Source organism: Labrus mixtus, chromosome 5 (genome assembly GCF_963584025.1).
Source record: "Labrus mixtus chromosome 5, fLabMix1.1, whole genome shotgun sequence".
Taxonomy (NCBI): domain Eukaryota; kingdom Metazoa; phylum Chordata; class Actinopteri; order Labriformes; family Labridae; genus Labrus; species Labrus mixtus.
Genome location: NC_083616.1, coordinates 23,093,390 through 23,116,647, shown reverse-complemented (window position 1 = coordinate 23,116,647; position 23,258 = coordinate 23,093,390). Strand labels below are relative to the sequence as shown.

Below are 23,258 nucleotides of genomic sequence, written 5' to 3'. Positions count from 1 at the left end.
TAACGTTATAGAAGCTCGGAACATATCTCAGTTTAGAGCGTACTTTGCGTAAAAGCTGCGCACAATGAAAGAGTCACTACGGCATACGCAATGGACAAACAGAGCAGACAACGAAAGCGCAAAACCAGCTGCGTGGTCTCTGTTTTATACAGTATTTCATTATTTTTTCGGGTTGATGTAATCTGCCGCTGTAGAATTAAATAATTATTCAATCCATGCTAATTGGTTTCTCACTGTCTGATAATAAGAAAGACTTACCACGCTGAAAGCAGAATGAAGAAGTTTCCTTATGAATGACAAAACTACACTGAAGATGATCTGTTATGACTACATTTCTACCAATAAAACATTTAAGTGTTTTAGTATTATGAACACATTTTAGAGACCATCCAATCTAAAAGTATTCATGCAATGAATGTGTCCATCTTAGAATATTATTTTAATATATTACTGTAATTTGCAACAATGCATTTCAGTTTTATGCTTCATACATTAAAAGATAAACTTTATGTACTGTTGTCTACTGAGTCTATAGAAATGCATCATTGTCTATAAAATGAGCATAAGTCCAACACTAAGCTTGGTAAGAAAAAACCTCATTATAAAAGTTTAATAGTAAAACATGGCAAGAGCTTTCTCAACACAAAATACATTCTAACAAATGTCTCGTAAGTACACCCAGAGCTTATTAAAATATGTTCATGTTGGTTTTACAAGATGTAATTAATAATGAAAAAAGACAATAACCAGGGTTAAGTTTCGACAGTTTATTATGTTGAAAAATGAGAAGAAAAAAAAGTCATGCACAGAATAAAATTAAGAGAAGTATTTAAAAAGACATGATAAATCATTTAAAATATTTTGCATACAAAGAGAAAAGGAAAAAAAAATCATTTCAGCATATATATCTATCTTTCTGTCACAGAACACATCTGCAATATCATAATATCCTTTATTATATTAGCGCTGATTTTACAAACAAGCTGTAATGTATGACTATCAATACTGCAGCAGACCTGTTCCAATTGGATATTACAAATGGTTTCAATCTCATTTCTTTGTTGATTGAATTCTCTAGTCTGGAATAACCAAACCAATCAGACTGTCCTGAAACTTCACTTCCTGCTTTAAACACTTGATTCAGTGAAATCATTTCAGTTCCAAACTGACACAGATCTGCACCGTAGCAGCTAAACGGCAACGGCCAACCTCGAGTGAGGCAGAGGGAATGTACCAGTGATAAATAAATACTTCATTTTTCCTTCAAACAGAAAACAAACAAACAAGTTATATATTCTTTTCTTTAATCGGAAAAACAAAGAGAAAACACCAGAACAGGTAGTGCCAAATCACACAGAACCTTCAGGAGGTATACTTTGAAAGCATAATTTTTTTTAAATAATTTGAGGTTTTGGTAAACAGATTGCATCACGGTAAACATTGACTGACATCTGCAGGTTCAGGATCTGTCGCTGCCACTATTTGAAGGAGGGTAAATTTGGCACTTTTATGCTGATGTCACCAATGTTGATGTTTCTGGGCATTTCCGGAAGATTCATGTTCTTTACAGCTGACACGGCACGAGCAGGCGCTCCTGCAATACCCGCCTACACACACACAAAACACACACACGGAGGGTTGATAAGATACAAATTAGTAAAAAAAGATGCAACATGCTATTTATGACAACACATTTAACACTGAAGACTGGACCCACACACACACACACAAACAAACACACACACACACACACACAATGCTAAACAGAGTACTAAGACAGAAAACTGCTGACAAAATGCAAAAGCACTGACAGCTACTAAGACGAACAATATGTGCACATGTACATTCAGATGCCTTCATAGCTTCATATGCACATGCATTATTTGGTTTCAGAATGATTTACACCACAACCAGAGCCAATTACGAATCAACTGAGTGAGGACATACTGAACTACACCATTCACGAATTCTGACGTACTGAGCAGTTTGGGACATTCATTAAATGGACAAAAAGGCAGCTTGCTTGGAAAGTGAACCCACCGGACTCTTGAGGACCGATTTGGGTAAAAATGTGAGGAGAGAATTGGATAAAGCAGAAAAATGGACTTGGATGTGAAGACGGAAAGGATGTTTGGATAGACAGATTGTGTGTGTCAAATTTTAAAAACCATGTCAAGGTAATAACAGCTGGAATATTACAGGTCATGCTGTACTTCTAGTGGGTTGAGTTACCTCAAGAAAGAGTGTAGCTATCTTAGGTACATTGAAACAACATTTGTGAGTAGAGTAAGAAGACAATCGTGCCATTTCAGGTCTATGGTGTTAACTACTGATGACATGAGGGGGTTTTAAGCCAATTAGTGCTGGACTACAATGTGAGCTCTACTCTGAGGAACACGGGAGGCTCTTCACTCTAACACACAGAAACTCAATGGGAATATTCATACAAAGAATTTAGTGTTTTTTAAAGCATGAAGGTGGTTTCAGCTTTTGGAACAAAAAAAAAAAAAAAACACATTTGTATAGAGGAAAATGATTGGATGTATTTTAGTCTTGCGTGGTCAGACATTTGAGAATCACTGCGGTTAGAGATCCCCCTACAACTGAATCTTTAGCAGGAAGACCCAAAAATGACCCAAAGGCTTAATTAAAAAAAAGAACACAGAGAGAAGTACATGTTCACGAGGAGTCTTGTTGACCTTTAAGTGAGATGATCCCGAAAAAGTATGTGAGGAATGTAGATTTATCCACTTTCACAAGGTTATATCAATGCACCGTTTGTCTAACAGGCATCCCTTCCTCTGCCAAGAATCAAGGAGACTCGTGTCACATGGACGGATGACCATGGCATTAAAAGAGAGGAATGCTGATCGAGCACACGGGTCACTATGCAGGACTCAGATTCCAGATTTTGTTCCCTCACAGTGGGTAGACTAGAGACCTACTGTGCTGATCTAATATAGTAAGGTGTTAAATCAAATGCTGGATGACTAATATATGTAGAGGAATCACCAGCTGTGTAGCACACAACAGAGGATTGATTCTCGAGTGTATGTACATCAACGAGCCTTTAACCCATTTCAGGTCTGAGAGGGATATCAGTGCTAAGAGATCATGGGGGAAACTTTCTTAGTTAGCTAAAGAGCTGCAACTAACAATACATTTTATTGGGTGGAAAATATTTTAACAAATAAATGTTTAGGTTGTTGTGTATATATTTCAATAAAAGGGGGAAAAAAATGCTCATCCCAATTATCCAGAGCCTGAAGTGACATTCGGGTAATCATTATGTTACTATAGGAACATTCAGTTTGCATCGATTTTGCCGCCCATTCTGGACAAAGAGGTCATTTTTATCGCTTTGCAGATCTTGTCAGTGCCTTTTTTTCCAAATACATTTTCGGGGGCGATTTAGCCTTTTTTTGACATTGAAAGCTGAGGAGAGACAAGAAACGTGGCGAGAGAGAAAGAGAGAGAGAGATGCACTAAATGATCGCAGCCGGGAGTTAAACCTCTGATCAGTCGAGGACTCTGTACATGGGGTACCTGCTCTACCATCTGAGCTAAACCAGCTCCCCATCCTGCTTACTTTTAAGAGTCAAACCAATCACCCATTGTGAATATTTGCTGTGGAAAATGTAAATATAGTCTGTTTCTGCAGCTTGTTGTAACTCACTTCATCGACACCTACCAAAATTGGTTGAAAGCATTAAAAATCACTAATAAAAAAATGATCTTTCTGGTTACTGACAGTCTTGTTTTCTTTTGTCGGTCAAATAGAGGCCTCAGCATTAATTTCAGTCAGCTTCATAAAAATCTCAAAACTCATCACAGCAGCTTTAATGAAAAAGAAAGGGAGCAAATCCTTAAGTATTAGAGGCTGGAAAGAGCAATTTTCAAACAACTAATCAAAAGTTGCAAATGAGGAACTTAAGATCACTCTCATGTCTGTCAGATGAACATTTAGCTAAAGCTAGCAGATGCTAATCTTAGCCAAGCATAAAGAGTGAAAAAGGGGGGGCAACATTTAGCCTTGATTAAAGGGTGAATATATATATAGGTATGTGTCTATACACATATATATAGTTATATAGTAACACCTCTAAAGCCTTAAAATGAACAAATTACATCTCATTGTTTCATCAATGTGACAAACTCATTTTACCAGGGTTTACATCGTGGCATTATACCAGGAGACAAGTAACTTCATGTCTTAACTAATTACTTGTCAACTGAAATGCTCTGAGAAAAAAGTCAACTTTGATTGTTTTACTGACAAAACAAACAAACTATTTCGACAGCGCTTTAGAAGTTCTGGTTGGCAGCTTTGTATGGAGCCTTGATAGGTGTTTCCTCTAGTTCCCACTCTTTTTGCTAAGCTAAGCTAACCACATGCCAGCAGCAGTTTACAGTATCTAGCATACAGGTATGTTAGTGGCATTGATCCTCTCCTAGAACTCTTATCAGGACAGGGAATGAGCATATTTCCATAAGTATTGAATTATTCATTTAATTCACAAACAGCAGCTCAACTTTTAACTTTACAAATAAGTCCTTGTATTCAAAGCTCCTTACAGGCTGCATCATACTGTCATGATATTTTGATAATCTGGTCTAAATTCACCAAAGTGATGAGGACTGTTGAACTGAATCATTTTTGGGTCTGCTGAGAAAGATTCCTACTGTATGTTAGTGACATCAGTTTATTATTACATGGAGGTCTATAGAGAGGGGCTTGTGGGGGAGGTCAACTTTGATTTATGGTTAAAGGACTTGGTTGTAAATTTAGCAGTACCTGTGTCTACCTGTCCTGCCTGGTAGACTGAAAGATAAACGTCTGTAAAGAGAGAGAAGAATGGAAAGAACTAGACAGAGTCAGGAAAAAGAGGAATGAGGAATGTTAAAGCAGATTAAAGTAATTACAGTTTATCTCCACAGAAAAAAAGTGATAGGACCTATCATAGACCACATCGTCGAAGAAAAAAAAGGTCGTACAGATTCTATCACGATTAATTTTGAAGCCAAAAGTGAGGATAATAATCTGGAGAGTTTGATGTGGAAGGAGTAATGCCATTAATCAGCCTGTTTGGAAGGAGAACAGGTCATTCCTTGTTCCCCAGAGACTGCCATATAAATGGACAATGTCATTGTGCATTAGCATCAGAGTGAAACACATACACACACTGCGGTCTAGGGTAGGTCCAAGAGGGAAAGACAGAGCAGCTCTGATGATTGTAGAACAGTAAAAGGCTCTGCTTACAGAACATCAATCCGAAAAAGAAGATTCTGTGGCGTTAAAAGCACAAAATGCAGGTCAGGTCATTAGAACAGGAGATCTTTATTAAGGCTCAAATTGTGAAAATTCAAATGTTAGGGCAAAACAAAAGATATCAGCCAGTTGTTAACCTGGTCAAATAACTCAATCAGATCACAAAAAGGTCTTACTGCAGTGGTTTGCAAAAAAAAAAAAAAAAAAAAAAAAAGGCAAATCATTAGTGAAATTGAGTTTCGGACTATCAGGGGCTAAAATCCACATTTTGAAAACCTGAGATGATTTCATCGAATTGTCTCTGGCTGTCTGTCGGATTAAAACTGTCCAATAAGTAAATTTATGTTTGTCTGCTAGCAGAAGCTGTATGGAAAGCAAAGCAACATCTTTCAGAGGTGCAAATATCGAAGCGAGGACACTCATAGCTGTTACAAAACACATTGGGAAAAGTGTTTACTCCAACATTAACAGTGTATAAAAATCACAGTTTCTCTTAAACAATTAAAATGTTAGAAATTCAATGTGTTTTCATAAAATATGTCAAATCTATGATCACATATGAGATGGTGATTGAGTGATTTAATGGTCAGAGAAGCACCAGACGATGGTACAGTTAATTCTCCATCATAACTATGCTGACTATGATGCTGTATTTCATACTGAGGGATACAGGAGAGAATATGTCGAGTCTTGACCTGTGTGGAGAGCAGTGCAGCAGCGAAGAGGAGAGGCCGGAGAGAGAGCACAAACACTCAAGAGTAGGTAGGGAGCATCCACAAGATCACCAGAGAAAAAGCATGCAGGGTGCAGCATACACACATGCCTGCATACTGTACACAATACCTCAGAGAGTATGGAGGTAGAATCAAGTCAGACATCGAAACATGGGAACGGACGGGCCGGGTCAGGCTTACCTCAGATTTCTCCATCTTGTTCTGGGCGTCCACCTGTGTGATGATTTCATTCATGTTGGTCTCCAGGACCATGCCGCCCATCACCATCTCTGCAAGAATGTTGTGAACCTGAGAAAGTAGAACAATCACACGTTTTTATATTATTAAACATATGCAGTGGTTTGACAGAGGTTCCAGTAAGTGTTGGCTTCATTTTTAAAACTGTGCGACTCCTGTTGGACCATAAGAGGCGGCGCCAGATGTTTCTGACTAGGGTGGCCAAACTGGGGTACTCTACTGACCAATGCAGGATGACATTAAGTTTGAGCGTACACACATAAATGAATAGCATGTATTTAAACTTTCTATCTACTTTAACTAACACTCAGATATCATACAGATTTTATACTCCTGTGTATACCTTTTCCTACCACACTGAAATGTCAAGAAAAAAAAGCTATCAGCCTGTTGCAACAGCCAATCAATGTCAACGATTCTGAGGTGGCCAATGAGATACCAAGGGTGCCCCTGGCAACCCCCTTGGAATCGCCCCTTTGTACCATGATAGCACAATGCAAGGCTGCATTAGTCTTTGCTTAATCTGCCAACAATTTTTAGTTGGTTGATTCTTTTTTTAGAGGTTTATTTTTGGACTTTTTATGACTTTATTGACTGACAGGACAGTAGATAGAGTCAGAAATATTAGAGAGAGAGAGAGAGAGAGAGAGAGAGAGAGAGAGAGAGAGAGAGCGAGAGACAGAGAGGAGTGATATATGGAAATGTAGCCACAAGATGGATTCGAACCCAGGCTGCCCGCTGGACAGACAATAACCTCTGTACATGGGACTTGCACACTAACCGCTAGGCGACTGGCGCCCCCAAGTGAGTAGATTTTTTAATCAACCTAAGTAAATGTGTTATTTGAATAAAGCAGCCACTTAAAGTGGACATTGATTATTGTATCACCTCTTAATAGCTGAATGTATTGAGTCATTTTGAAGATTGTTCATTCCTAAAAAGGAATTTCTCCTAACAACATGATTGTCATACGACAAACCAGTTTTTTCTGAGCAAATTGCACAACTAGAAAATCTAGGAAGTCAGAACCATTACTGTCACAAGTCTTCCTGTGGTTTTCAGATAAAAACATAATATGAGGCAATGACGGCTTACAAAGAAAATAACAACTGATTTCTGATTTCAAAGTGGCCACAGGTAATGTCTAAGATCAAACAGCAATATTCTGAATATGTTAAGAGCATATTTAAAAAGCAAACGGTGAAAAGTGTTTCTTTACCTTGTCTACATGGAAAATTAAGTCAAGTTCACAGACATTCTCAAAGCATTTGTCCAACGTTTCCACAAATACCTGAAAATAAAAAAAGTTACATATTAAAAAAAACAACAACATGGTATCAAATGTAGCACAACAAACACCTGGTTAATGACAGACTGCAGCTTTTACCTGGATTAAGTCTAAAATTCCTAGCTCACTCTCTGAGGAGTCCACACAGAACACAAAGTAGAGTGTGGCATAGTGTCTGTAGATCAGCTTGTAGTCTGATCCTCCAATCAACCTGAAACAAGGACAGAGGAACATTACACCCCAATCTGTTCTGATGCATACAAATAGACTTCTATTGCCCTTCACGCTGAGATGGCCTGACATCGTTTCCTGTCTTATAGAGAGTGTTCTGACACAGAAGAGACAAAAGGTCAAGAGAGAAACAGTGAGATTATTTCAGTCATGTGTATGAGAAGACGAAACATATACTAAGAGGACTGGACGTGAAAACTTGTTGGCGCGTTAATGCGTTGGAAAATAAGTGAGTAATCGTGTTTTTATATCGAAGAGGTTCGAGCCACAGGAAATGCTGAGTAATCACTTAGAACTGGTTCTAACAGTGGACACCCCCCTCCACCGCCAAACTTATAACTATTGATAAAACGATCAACTAATATTCATTGATAAGATCCTAACAGAATCGGCCTACACACACAAACTCTTAGCACAACACTGTGTAAGTAAGTGTTTTCATTAAGTTTATAGGTGCAAATCCAATTGTCAATCTCAGAGCTAACAAAGCCTTGTACACCCCTGAGATCTTTGGCGTCGCCCACCCAGAGGGACCCGGACCCCACCTTGGGTACTAATGATTAAGAAGGAGAAGGAGGTTTAAACAAAGTGATTTTCACCCGTTTTAAAAACATGTAAGCGACGTGCTACTATACAAAAGTTGTCTCTAAGAACTTTGCAGACTTTGTAATGCAATATTTTTTAACAGGGAGGCTTTTGTGATTCATGTTGAGAGAGACTGATGCAATAGAAAGTGCAGACAGTGGAGTCCAACGAAAACCTCCGTTTGTTCATCATTCATAAATGACAAATGAACAAAAACTGTTACTCTTGATTGCCATTCATTAAATCCACTTGCGTTTTTTGTTTGTCATGTGACGGAAAATCCAGGGACGCTGCCCTGAATCAGTCAGATTCAGTTATCTCTACTGGAGTGTTTACCTCAGCGAACTCAGGTGATTTAAACCTGCTTCCTAAATGTTCACATTCAGACAACTTACATTCCACCTTCCAGGAAATTACACACGTTCTCATCTCGTTTGGACACCAAGTGGAAGGTTTCCCTGATGATCTGTTGCTCTGTGTCTTCATTCTGCGGGGTGTAATGAGGAAACAGAGCGAGTTAAACAAAGACATGAGGGTAAATAATGACATGTTTGTGCATTGAATAGCTTCCAGTGAGCCATTTCATTACTTCTAGCAGAAGGACTCAGTTGGCAGGTAAATTAAGGGGGGTTCCCTCCCACTTCCTTTTTGGTTCTGCATGAAAAAACACAATTCGTAACCACCGACCATTTCCTCTGTTGTTTAAACATACACCAGCACCCACAGGCTACAGAGGCAATGATTTCAATGTGCGAGCTGAGCCGCGTCAGGCTTATCTTCTTGTTTGCTAACGGCTGAGATTGTGTTTGAAACCTCAAATATCCTGAGGACTGCTTTAAACTCTGTAAGTCCTAAAAGACTTAAAGAGCGGACTAAAGATTTACTGAAATAATACAGAGACACGTTTCAGCCGGTGTCTACTAGTGTTGCAGTCAAGACCACACCAAGACATACCTGAGACCAGAGTGCTCCGAGACTGAGACAAAGCCAAGACATTTAGGGATCGAGACCAAGTCAAGACCAAGACCGAGGCAGGGAGAGACCGAGACAAGACCAAGACCATAAGTACCAATGAAAAATCATCATCTTCAGCCGTAACCAGGGGATTAAAAAGTGGTTTGTTCGTTTAGAAACAGACATTTTCTTTCTAATCACAGAAATGATGTGGAAAAATAGCCCATCAGTGGTGGTCTTGACTGGTGTTGATTTAAAATCCAGAGTACGCCCAGTCTGAGACCGAGATAAGATTCCAAGACGAGACCTTCAAAAAGTGGTCTGGAAACCAAGAGCGATTTCGAGTGTTACAACACTAGTGTCTACATTATGTTGCTTTAGGCTATAACCAGCAAACATTGGTGGTGTGTATACAAATGCAAACAAAAAATGCCTCAAAATCCAGGAGAACATTTTTAATCTCTACTTGAAATCCTCAGTCAAAACACAACCGTGGTCCAAGTCCTTTTGTGTGCAGCTGTAACACTGAGTCAGCCTCACCGAGGGGTGCTAATGTCCTCTCAGGGTGATAACAGGTCAGTGAGCACAAGGAGAGAAGAGGCTGTCCACGAAGCAGCTGGCTGCAAGGTTAAAACTCGGTTATGTGACTTGCAGGGTTACTCACAGTTCACAGATACAGAAGCTAAACAACAACATCACTAACTTCCAAAACTTTCCTACTTATCCTGAACTTTTCTCTAAATCTGTTCAAAGTTGAGAACTTCCTGCCCTTATTTTATTGTTGGAGATACAAATGTAAATTCACGGTCTTTAACAGCATCATGCCCACTCTGTTACCATTACGTTTACTGCCTTGTGTCGATATAAAGGGAAAACCCTGATTGTGACACACTTGTCGGTCAGAAAGTTAGTAAAGAGTTGTAGTGGGTGGTGGTGGTGGTGTACTGGAGAAAATGATGAAAGGTGTACTTAATATTTAGCTCCTCTAATGTATTAATGGAGAGTGCAAGTTATTAGAAACACCTTTTCAATATATCGCACTCTAGTACAATACCACAACCAACTACGACTTCAATAATGAATACAAAGTAGAATTATTGCACAGAATTATTATGGCTGTTAAATACTTGATCAGGATTGGCTTATTATACAACGCAGTGTTTCCCCTAGGTTTACAGCGTTGGGGGGGTGGGGACAAGCCGACATGCCGACATGCCGACACGGCGACACGACGACACAAACACTTGAAGGAATCTTGGTGTTCATGTGTTACTTTTAATGACAGCTGTCCTTTTCTATCGGAAAGGTATCCTGAAATGACTTCTTTCCCTGATTTCCGACTCTATCCACTATCCTATCCCTACAATAAAGGCACAAAAAGCCCAAAAATAAATCTTGTAAAAAATAGGGGAAACACTGCAACGGACTGTCGGACTCACTGTAACTGTCATCATATCAATCCGCGGAAAGAAGTCCTGTTGATTTGATATGAGTCTGTTTCCTGAGGGAAATGGAAAGGAGAGGACAACCTCTGAAAAGTGGATAAAAGACCTCATTTTGTATGCTATGACAGAGAAATAAAAAAAACTAAAGATGGCACATGAAGTAAACTCATAACATTGACACAATAATGAATAGATTGTTTGGTCGATGAACTGTCAGAAAATAGAGGGAACATGTCTGTCAAGGTCCAAACTGATGTCTCTGAAAGTCTTTGCCAGCTGTCAGACATTAAGTCATTAATATGACACCCATATTTTAATATGACACCCATGAGAGGCTAAAAACAGCATTTTGTTTGCCACTCATGAATTAAATGTAATGATTGTTTTTTATTTTATTATACATCAAATCTTAATATATTCTGTATTTAAATGTCATGTTATGCCTTATTTCATATTTCTTTTAATGTTCTTAATATTCTGTAAAGCACTTTAATGAATGTGCTCTACTAATAAACTTTCCTTGCCTACGTTTTTTTTAATTTTTTTTTTTTAAACGTAACAAAAGATAAGCTGTCATTGATGAATTGTAGTTCAAGTAAAAGAAACGTTTGAGAATCAGTAGAGCCAAACTCTGAAGACGTGGTCGCTCTTAAGCCTGAACAAGCAGCTGTTTGTTCTCACTGATGTCAGGAGGGAGATGATTGACAGCTGATGCATTTACTTTGCGTGAATTTGTGTTTGCACATTAGTCACTCAGCTCTCCTCTAGATGTTAGATCACACAGCTGCTTTGACTCTATAGGTCTGAGTCACTCTCATCCACTTCTAATTAATACTACAGTGCCACTCCCCCTCCTCACACAAAGTACAAGATGCACTAACAAACATCACGTCACTTTCTTGTATTCTCTGCAACACCTTTAAAAAAAACATGCCTTCCACTATAAATACCAGACTAAGACGAACGACAAAGTAAACTTAAAAACCTGAATGCTAAACTAGCTCTACAGCTAGCAGCATGTGTGAAATATGATATCCTTGCAGCCAGTAAGGAGACACCTCAGCTTTTAATACAACAGATGGTGTGTCCACAATCCACATAGGCTTCTTGTAATCCCATCAAATTCAGTTCATCCTCCTGAAATACAAATACATCCACGTCCATCTCTATGCACAGATGCTGGAACAAGCAAAACACAAGAGTGTCGAACGGCAACTAACAAAAAGAAAATGTAAATAAATTTTAAAAAATTGCCAAACATGACATATTTGTTTGACCTAAATAGTTTTCAGATTTCCAAATCTGAAACAATTGGTCAATCTTAAATTTGTAGTTTGACCTTTTTATTGAGCAAAAATGAAAGTGTTTCATCCAAAGGGTGCTAAAATGTTAAGACTAGCTGTTACTGGGGTGCAGGTGGCCTAGGGGTTAGGTCATGCCCCGTGTACACAATAGTCCTCCTAGCGGGTGGGCCGACTTTTGGTCCAGCCTGAGGCTCCTTTTGGCATGTCAATCCCCCCCCTCCCCCCCTCCCTGGTTTCCTAGTCCATCACTGTCCTATCGGATAACGGCAAAAAGCCAAAAAAAAAAATGTAAATGTAAAAAGAACAGATTTGCTGTTTCTGTTTTCCTATGACAGTAAAAATATGTAAATGTAATGTTTTGTACTGCAGGTAAGACAGAACAAGCAGTTTGAGGACGATATCGCCTTGGGCTCCGGGAAATTGTGCTATAGGCATTAACTTAAAAAAAAAAAATTAATAATAATATGAATCTGTATCAGTGCATGAAATGTGAGTCGAACATCAAACACCTCAAAGGAAAACAGAGAATGGTATTATTCTGTCTGTTAAATGTGTTGTTATTGTACTTTACAGGTCAATGTGTAATATTCATTCATCTGTACAGTAAACATGGTGATCATTTCCTCATTTTTGGGCTTTCATAAAAAAACACTTATTCTCTGACAGATTCAAAAAGGACCTCTTTGGATGACCCTAAAGATTTCAAATTTGATGTTATTTGAGTGACGTTAAAAAAAAAAATCTCTCTTTGCACACCTGAGTGTGTGACAGGTGTGTCGGAGGAGGACTAAAACTTCAAGACAATGAGAAAAGCTCCCGCACACTGTCCCGCCTTATGCTGATAACATATTGTTTGAAACCGAAACATTGCATAATCAAATAAATCGGATTTGAGTAAAAAAAAAGCCTTCTAAGGCAAACTTCATTCAAACACATCGGCAATTTCCCCTCAATAAGCTCTCAAAAAACGTCTGGCCGTACACTTATCCATCTTTAGTTCTACTGACACCTGGCCTTTATATCAACTGATTAAGAGATATCAGAGTTAAAGAAATGAGCTTTAAGTCTGACTGTGTGGGAGATACAGGGATGATTTTTTTTTTTTTATGTGTAAGCTAAGGTATGCAATCAAACTCGTAAATATAGTTGACACATCAGCTCTATTCATGCAACCACTGTGGCTGCTTCCTTTAGACGAAAGGGCCGAATGAGCATGAATGAGCCATGTATGTAAACTAATTGAATCGAGTGGCCCAGGATCGGGGCTAATGTGATCCTGCTATAAGACAGTAGACATAAGTATCACACTGTCAGTGGACCCTTCATCATGTTTCCTTCAGGAGGTTAACCAACACATTTTGGATTTATAACGACGCTAACTTATCATCATGTTCAGTTTTTGAGAAGCAAGTTCCTCTAAACTTTTTCATTTGCCGCAAGAAAAATCACTCCAAAGCATTAACCCGAAGAGGAAATTAATCAGTGCCTTTCCACTCTTTATCAATCTTCTTTTTTTCCAGTTAATAAACTAGTTTCACCCTTTCAGATTCTTAATGAGCTTGCTCCTTGGTTAGGGCACCTTGCTATTGTATTATTAAAGAAGGAGCAGGCAGCCAACCTTGAGTTATAAATCCAATTATGAGAACAAGGCAACACAGCTTGCCCAGCAGAGGATATGACATAAGCTTTCTACCTGCGTGGGACATATTCTTGTAGTTTTCTACCAGACACAAAAAAAAAAAAAAAAAGATAAAAGGTAAATGACACCTCAAGTTGGAGACAATACAGCGAATTGCTAACGAGGAGCTGGAGAGAGCACGAGTCTCTCACAAGGGCGTCATTAAAGTCATGTGACCCAAACAGACATAGTGAAAACACACTGGCTTCATCAGCACAGCTGGATTTAACATGACAGCCAAAGAAAACCCGAGTACAGCAGTGTTCCTACAGGCTGTATATGTGATAGCTCGGCTTCGGCTTGCACATGTTTAATTATTCATATTTCTAAAAAAAAAAAAAAAAAAAGGGGACAGCAGGCTGACATCTTATACACCGTGAACAGTTCACAGGACTGTGAAGTACACACACACACACACACACACACACACCTCCCATTCAAACAGTTTAAACATAATGCATTAAATAATACAGCAGCGCTTTAAAGACAAGGCTACATTGTATCAACTGCGCAGGAAAACATGAAACAAAGTATTTCACCCGGTTTAGCTTCACATTTCTCATGTGTACTTTTCCATTTTTTTGCCTTCAAACCAGCAAAAAAAAATCTTAATAAACACAAACATGTGTTGATAATAACAATAAAAGGACATGTTACTCACATAATGTTCGTAGAATTTAGACAGCCTCGGTTTCCCATGGTTGTTGAATATTAAAATGGCTTTAATCATGATTGTAGCTGAATGGAGGGAGGCGGGGGATACAAAGGGTTCAGTCTGTCCACAGACTGTAGTCCGTTTTTCTCCCGTGAACCCCAGACCCGTCCGGGGATCCGGGCTAAATCCCGCGTCTGGATATCAGGTTAATGCGGGGATAGCTTCGAGCTACACGGTGCTGCTATTCCTCCATCGCCTCGTTACGGAAATATTTCCACGTCAAAGGGACCAGTCATGCTCTCCTCCTCCTGCTGCTCCTCCTGCCGCTACAGGAGCCGCGGTGGCTCAAACCTCTGCCGTCCACCGACACACACGGAAGAAAAAAGAGATTTAAAAAAACAAAAAAAATCTCCGATTCAAAGAGTGATACTCAAATCAACCATGCAGTGGCGTCAAAACAAAACAAAATTCAAAGAACTTACTTTGAATGTCTCTGGCTCGATATCTTTTTATCTTTTTTTTTTAATTTTAAATAAGAGTTTTTGTTTAATATCTCCAATGTGGTGTTGTTCCACTTTCCTCCTTCAAATGTTTTATTTTAAGATTCATCACAAATAAAATGTATGCAATGAATTATTGAATTATTAATTATATATTTATTTTATTTATTTATTTAAGCATCAGTTTATTTGTCAGGGATAATACATGCAGGAACTGTTACATCTAATTAAAGCAATGTGACTTCTAGCCATGGCCAGTTTGCAGTCCTTGACCCTGGTTAGACTTTTAGAATTGATAAATGTATTTTGCCCTAAAATATTCAACATATTTATTATCAATCAATCAATCAATCAATCAATCAATCTGTTATTTGTATAGCAGTTAAAATACCTTACTATTTGTTATTTTATCTACAAAGACCAAATATTTTTAATTTATGAATATTATTCACAATAATATTCTATAGCCTACTTTTTCTCTTTTTCAATAAATGGTGACTTGTTGTTTTTTCACTTTTTGTTTAGAGATAAATGCGTATTTATATATATTATTTGAGCAAAGTCTGACATTGGAAACATTGGATTTGTGGATATAATATTTCCAAACGAAAACAACGAAAAGCTCAGGTCACAGCTTTATCCACCAGGTGGAGCAACAGTTAATTTGGCATTGATGATGTGGCAGCTCAGGGGGAAAACTTACCACAACCTCTGATGTAAGAAACATTCACCATGCACTTTTTGTGCTATGGCCTGAATATCTTCCTTTGCCGGGGAGGATTTCCATCAGACAGACTGACACATGTTGGTGCAATGCAGATACATGCAGAGTTTTCCTGCTGGAGACCGCAATCTCAGACCCTGACCTGTGTTAGACAATTAAACCTTTTCCATGTCTCATAAAGAAACAAGTGCTATTCAAACTTCCACAAAGTTGCAACTCTGACATCTGCAGTGGCATTAGATATTGATTTCTTAACCAATGCTGCTCAAAGGAAAACCTCTCCACCTTGAAGAATGATGCCAACAATAATCTGAGTCATAGCTTTCATTATGAACAATCTTGTTTTCTAATGAGAAAGGTGTGGAAACATGAGGCAATTTCCTGAATATCCAGCTGAATTTGTAATTGCATTTTATATGATTTTTTTTTTTTAACTGCAAGTGAAAGAGCTGGACTGGCTGACACACAATAACAACACTACCCTCTAAAGACAAAAGACAAGATAAGAAAAGAAGATTAGATATACATCATTGTCCCTGAGAGGAACTCTGCCTTAAGCAATAGTGAAAAACAAATGTACAGGTCGGTGAATATGCTGAATGTTTCACGTCTGATATGTTCTTGTCCATTGATAAGAAATATAGGAGCATCTGTTCTTCAATCCGTTTCTGATTTTATACAGAAGTCGGTCTCTGAGTTCTTTTTTTTGACTCAGCACATGTTGCACGCACGTGTAAGGGCAGGTGGAACGCCAAATCACTGACTCAATTTGCCTCTCGCTGTTTACTGATGGGAGGTATAATTGAGGCAGAAATAAGAAACTATAATTTACTCCAGGATTTGGATTTTGTAAAACTCCTATTTTCAAAGACAGAGCACCATTAGTGTATGTAGCAGTTTCCAAATGTGGATTTATTTATTTTTTCCATTTTAGATGAATAAAAAGAAGAAGTCCAAAGTTTCTCTATTCGACTAATAGTAAAAGATATTCCTTCTTTGTTTATTTTCATATTGACTTTCATAAACTGCATTACTCGGGTAGAGTTCCACCAGTGCTTCACGCACTCTCACAGGGCCCTTGTGTTTATCTAGCGATCCATCATCAGGTTATAGTTTTGTTTGACAAAGACAGACGTAACCACCTTGTTGAATCAAGCAAACCATCATCTGCAGTGTTAATAAAGCATGTCCCCTTTCTCCTGTCCTTTCCTCTTATATTAATTTCCTTAAACATTTGTCACATTCTATATTTCATAGAGTGAATGATCGACTGCTTATAAGTCTATTATTTTATTAATTGAATGTCAGTGTATAATCTCTTTAAGTAATGCAAGCAAAACAAACGAAATAGAGCACTAAAATTCAACCATATTCAACAAGTGGCACCAAACAAGATCATCTATCGTCCAGCTTTTATTTACCCATGTTTTCAAATTGCAGCCCCACTTCACAGCTCACACAGTGTGTGTGTGTGTGTGGATGTCTGGATTTGTAAGGAGAGGGCCCAAAGAAAGAGGCAGCACAGCTATTGTTGGACAAAATGCCTCAGTGAGAAAGCGAGAGGAAAAGGGGGAGGTTGTGTTTGTGACAACGTGGTGGAATTGGACTCAAAGAGGATTAGTCCAAGTTCTTAATGTGTGAGATGAATGCATATTTATCATTAAAGCATTCACAAGAAAAAAATAAAGTTGTCCTATCTCTATGCAGTTAGTGTGATGAAAGCAGCCCCGTGTTTCTTGCGATATTTCATTAGGCGCTTGTGAGAAAATTAACTTTAATGAGACTGCGCTGCTGCTGCTGTGGATGTTCACCTTCTCCGATAATGGTACAGTCCGGCACCAGCTCGCCCCCAAATTGCGGCGCTAGCCTATAAAAAAGTAACCGAGTGCACAAAGTTGGACAGAGAAACCTGTTGTTTGAAGTTGAAGTGAAAAACATCTGAGAAAAGAAGTCGGAGAGATGGAGCAAACCGAGGTAGTGAAGCCAGAAACTCTGGACGACCTGATTAGAATCCTGCACAAAATCTTCGAGGGTGACTGCATCAATGTAGAGGAGGTGCAAGATATAATGGAAGCATATGAGAGCAATCCGCAGGAATGGATGAAATATGCTAAGTTTGACCAGTACAGGTGAGGAAATGATATATGAATTAAAAATCAAGCTGATATGTTACTGATCAGTTTTAACGCATTTATTATGCATATGCACTTTGTCGTTCACCTAGGCTTATTGTGTTGTTTTTAAATGGGCTCTATAGTTTGACCCATCATACTTTAGGCCTTAAATGTGTTGAGTTGTTCTTGAATTTCATGTCAGTTGTTCCTCATTTAAAAAAAATAAAAAAAAAGATGATTGCATTGAAAGCTAAAAATAAAAATAGGAATGTATCTAGCTATTATTTTCTGTGCACACGTCAGAACGTATTTCTAGTAGGCCTAATAGGTTATTAAAAAAGTCTACCTTTTAAAAAGCATCCTCCTTAAATTTAAAGAAAAACAAACTTGTTTTGTCGCCACACAGAACGGCAGCCTCATCACATCCAATTTGAATGAAAAGAAAAGCTAAACGTGCCATTTGCATAGATTGATATAAGAGAAGGTTCATTTCAAAACGTCACTTGTGCACCGAGCTGAAAAACCTCATGTCAGACGCGTTCTCTGTTTTGTTTATCACACTTCAAAATATGGCCCCACTCTATTCAAAAAGTGTTCAATGGCTCCCGTATGTGTTGTGATTAGTCAAGGGTCATTGGGAGGGAGGGTGGGAGATTCATCCAATGATCACCGAGCTCGGACACACACCCGCTGATTCCCGCAGGGATGGGCAGGAGCGCCTGTTCGGAGACGCAGCTGCCTCGAAAACATTCGCAGACAGATGGGAAAAACATGTTGAGCAGCAAAAAAAATGTTGTTTTCGCAGGCTTTTGATGTGATAAATAGATTGCCCAATTTAGGAGTCAATGACCCCTTTTAACACCTTACAAAATGTATTCTTCTTTGGCATGTAGGCCTATGCAAAAACATTACCACCCCTTCCCAGAACGTGGTTAAATAAGTAGGCCTCGTGATTGGTTAATGTTCACTATACAAAAACTAAAGAGAGATATCATTTAATTATTTTAATAATAAGAACAATTTAAAAAAAAGTAATTGGTTATATTTTCCAAACTCAAAGTCCTTTTTGACTTTGTCTTACATTTTTTGGGGACTTTTTACAATTATTTTACTTTGTGGATATTTCAATACTTTTATTATTATGTTTTTTTTTTTAAAAGGAAATCAATGTGTCATATTATGTCAAGACATTCAAAACAAATCAAGCAGTTAAAGATGAAGTTTCTGTACTCACACGGAAATGAAAGCTTGTCCTTTAACGATGCTTTAAACGTGGAATAAAGGATTACGTGTGAAGCAGTCTTTCTGCTCAGGACAGTTTTGCTTCTTCATCACTTAATTGTAACAGCAGCGATGATACATACTGTACAGTTTGTCTCCCTGTTGGTAAAAAAAAAAAAAAATGTGTCATTCTGCAGGTACACAAGGAACCTGGTTGATGAGGGAAACGGAAAGTTCAATCTCATGATTCTTTGCTGGGGAGAAGGACACGGCAGGTGAGATAACACCACCATCAACATGACAATATTAACTTTGATTGTTTTTATGCAAAAGTTTTTCATTTATATTTGAACAAGATCCCTGAGAGATGACTATTGTAGTTAACATCATAAACCTGTTAGAAGTGTTACATTTAGGAAGCAACATCATTCTCTTATTTTGTTGCCAGATCATCCGTTTTTACTAGCAGCTGTACTGCTATTACAGTCGGTTGGCAAACAACTTAAGCGATGTTCTCTGGAAATTATTGTAACTGGTTATTGGAGATAAGAGAGTTCAATGTTTGTTTGTTTAATAATGCATTGCCACACTTTATGAAAAAGGTCCTGCAGTAAATCATGCATAAATCTAGAATCTGCTAGTCTGCATGAACAGTATCAGATTGTGTAACACTTTGGTATGAAACCAAAAAAACAGACACGTTTTGTGGCTGCCACAAATGTGGCTGTTTGTTAACTGGGGTCATTTAAAAGAACATTCTGACACCGTATTCTTGTGTGTACTTTACAATTTGCAGTAGCATCCACGACCACACAAACTCGCACTGTTTCATGAAGATGCTGCAGGGCCAGCTGAAGGAGACGCTGTTCGACTGGCCTGACGATAAATCAAAAGGAGACATGGTGCAGAAGTCGCAGAGAATTCTCCAGGAAAACAATGTCGCTTACATAAATGGTGAGAAACCACCCGGTGCTGATATTTCTTTTCTTTTTTAACTACAGCTATTTACCTCTCTTTGGTATTGATACCTTTTGAAGTCTTTTTATAATTGTGTTGTTTTTTTTTTTGTGGGGGCATGTTGTGAAACTGATTCTTTATACATTGTTATAACACTGATAAAATCCTCATGTCCACCAGAAAACATCCTTCATGTTTTGTTCCACATGAGGTATGCGTACGGAATATGTGTCTGGAACTCAGGCATTTCTGCCCTCAGTCGAAAATCTGTGGCGCCGCGTCATTTCTTTTTCGTGCAGAGTTTCCGACCTCTGCAGTTATGTAATTTCAGACCGGTCCCATTGGAGTTAACAGCCAGTTGCAACTTTCCCAAATCTCTGCTTACTTAGTGTTTCCCCCAAAGCCAACAGAGCCCTGGTGTGATGTTTGCTCTCAGTTATGGGTTACAGCACTGCCAGTAACTGCCTGTGAGCCTCATTCCGGCGGTGTACACTGTCTAAATGTATGTTTGTTGATGTGCATATTTTAGACTCCATGGGCCTGCATCGTGTGGAAAATGTCAGCCACACAGAGTGTGCAGTCAGTTTGCACCTGTACAGCCCTCCTTTCCAAGTCTGCCAGGCCTTTGACCAGAGGACAGGCCACAAGAACACCGTCAAGATGACCTTCTGGAGCAAATATGGAGAGAGGACTCCTTTTGTAAGAGACTTTTTCTGCACTTAACACAGACATATGTAATCAAAACTACAAACGACCTAGGAAAGAAATCTTATTATTATTGCTATTATTACCTATTTGTGCTTCCAAAAACACCCCGACCCTGAGTCATTTTTATGTATTTTTTAAAGCCCAAACTTTACAGAAAGACTGTTCATTTGAGAATTAAAGTGAGAGATATGTGTTATCATGACAGAAAGCACAGTTCAAAAACTTTGAGTATCATGTCATTTCATTAGTAACATTAGTAACCTATGAAAGCGACTTTTGATGTAAGCAACAACTAAAAACGGAGATAAAGATTCCTTTCATCAAACCCCTCTTACTGAAAAGAAATGATTCAGTTCTTCAAAGTACTGCAGAAGTTATAAAGAGCTGTTTTTATGCATGTATTATAGTATATTTATGCATACAAATGCACATTTTGGTATATTTCCAAACACAGAATCCGTTCAAACAGTTAGCGAACATGCAGACTTCCTCAGCCGCTGCCTTATGAGCAGGAAGTGGCACGTTTTTATAGTGTCTCACTTCCCTCATTAAGTTTAGCCACAAGCAGTTCAAGAGGCACCCTGTGGAGATTTAGGAGGGTAATAGAAAGTTTCCATTTGAATTTAAATTTAAAGTGGTTAAACAAGAATGTTGCTTTGCAGGCGAGAAATGTGAAAACCCACAAAAGCAGTTTATTTCAGCCTAGCTAACCTTCTTATATACAGTATACATTGTAATCCAAAGAGCCGCACTCGTAAAATCAGCTACAGTCAGACATGATAAAAACAAGATAAAAGGTAAATATGTAAAACACAAGCAGCTGAAGAATGAACAACAACCTTATCTCAAATCTACTAGTTGTATAAGCCTACCTTGACCACAACACTGTTGAGTTAGAGTTTAAGATTGCAACACAAACAAAGATAAGATAGGAGGAGAACATAAAAGTGTGCACATAATGAACTAAACCCTGAATACACCCCAAGCTAGAAACAATTGTTGCTGTCTGAAGTGTTTTATAAGACAAATGACTGTCTATGCACCATATAACATAAGTCTTACTCTAAATAATCCAGGTTAATCTCAGGGGATGGTTTACTTGAAAGATATTTATGTTACTCATTGATAATGAGCTGAATCAAAGGTCTTACCCATGTTTTTATTTTTTTACTCTCTTATTAGGAAACTACAATTTCACAAGAGAACAACTAATGGTGACCAAAGGAGGCTCTGGATGATGAAGACGGTTGCATTTAAAGTGACAATGTTGTGAAAATGATTCAAGGGAAACTGCTAGGGGAAGCTAAATGTGGACCTACTATGACTAAGCACCCATTTAAAAAATCAGGAACTGGCCAGTTCAAAAGGACAACCCAGTAATTAGAATGGCTTTATCACTGCCCAGTGCGAGCTTGGCAAATACTGATGAGCACAGGACGAATGCATGAATAGGCTTGGACATGGATTGAATCTGCCTTTTGTTTGCCGGGCCTGAGGAGACCCTTTTCCAATAACAACATTCCTGTCTCACCACGACCTGTGTATCCACACTTTTGTAAAAGTTATGGCCCATAGTCAAAAAGTAAAGCTTCAGCATTTGGAAAAAAAAAGAAGGGTAACATAGTGCTCTTATAGTGTTTCTCTTAATTTTTATATTTCAAGGAAAGACAAACAGTTGCAGTCAACAGATTTGTTATCAATGGAGCACTTTTTATAGTTGTATGTACTGTTGATTTATACCACTCGAAAATTGTCTTAACACCTGTTGAAAATTGTGACAATGTTTGTATAATCTAATTAAAACGAAGAAACGTTTGTTTCATTTGCGTTCGCAAAAAAGACATGTAAAGCTTTAGAGTTGTGTTGTTTTGAAAAATGCCATGGTTGTAATTTATTTGCAGGTTTTTCTGTTCACGGTGGGAGTGTTTAAATCAGCGAGGCCGCCGTTACTCCTAAATGTGTTCATACGTGACTTTTTTGACCAAGAGATTCTTGTGAAGGGAATATTTTTTATGATATGAAGACGACAGTTTTAGATTAAACTCAATCTCTTTCTCAGGATTTAGGCATATTTTAACTGTAGCTGTATTTATATAGTGTGTAGTTCTTACAGCAGATCATTTCTCATAGCGCCGTTTAAAGTATGCATGCTTCCTGTGATGCAGTAAACAATAGAACTGGCCATAACTGTAGACCAATAAACACTTTAACCCTTTCACAGAACTTTACGCTGTATTGTCTTCTTCTTTTGTGTTACATGTTTTGGTGGAGTGGTGGAAGCCAAGCGTCAACCAATCAGCTTCAGTGTCTTAATATTAAATCAATGTTAGCTAATAGTTCTTTGAACGCCTCATTGAAATACACATCAAAGTTTATTAAAGTAATTACAGAAATGCAGTCATTTATTAACTCATATCTCTGCTATCAGCACGTAGCAGCAACTATTTCCCTCTGTACTTTGGTACAAAGGAAATATTGATTGTTTATTACCTTGGCTAAATAGTACACTGATAGTCGTATTAAAGTACTCGATATCTCTCTCACCTATGTGCTCTGTTGGTATCTTGTTGTCAGACAAACACGTTTGTGAGCCATGCCATTGACTTAAAAAGGAAATTACTTGTCAAGGATAAGGTACCATTGAAGAGAGGCTT

At 38.2% G+C, this 23,258-nt stretch overlaps 2 protein-coding genes across 3 annotated transcripts; one reads left to right on the top strand and one right to left on the bottom strand.

Moving 5' to 3' along the window:
• Nucleotides 1–752: 752 nt before the first annotated feature.
• On the bottom strand, nt 753–14,720 carry ap3s1 (adaptor related protein complex 3 subunit sigma 1). Of its 2 annotated transcripts, XM_061038662.1 has the most exons (7): nt 14,387–14,720; nt 8,740–8,831; nt 7,628–7,739; nt 7,460–7,531; nt 6,184–6,291; nt 4,796–4,837; nt 1,469–1,607 (listed from the first exon to the last, which is right to left on the bottom strand). In XM_061038662.1, exons 1-6 carry the CDS (start codon nt 14,453–14,455, stop codon nt 4,802–4,804), a joined length of 489 nt encoding a protein of 162 aa, XP_060894645.1. In that variant the 5' UTR covers nt 14,456–14,720; the 3' UTR covers nt 1,469–1,607; nt 4,796–4,801. The 2 variants fall into 2 exon arrangements, with proteins under 2 accessions (XP_060894643.1, XP_060894645.1); XM_061038660.1 differs by lacking the exon at nt 4,796–4,837 and having other exon boundaries at nt 753–1,607; nt 14,387–14,715.
• Nucleotides 14,721–17,495: 2,775 nt separating this feature from the next.
• cdo1 (cysteine dioxygenase, type I) lies at nt 17,496–22,827 on the top strand. Its single transcript, XM_061038658.1, has 5 exons — nt 17,496–17,733; nt 19,137–19,214; nt 19,736–19,893; nt 20,426–20,595; nt 21,787–22,827. Exons 1-5 carry the CDS (start codon nt 17,564–17,566, stop codon nt 21,814–21,816), a joined length of 606 nt encoding a protein of 201 aa, XP_060894641.1. The 5' UTR covers nt 17,496–17,563; the 3' UTR covers nt 21,817–22,827.
• Nucleotides 22,828–23,258: the final 431 nt, after the last annotated feature.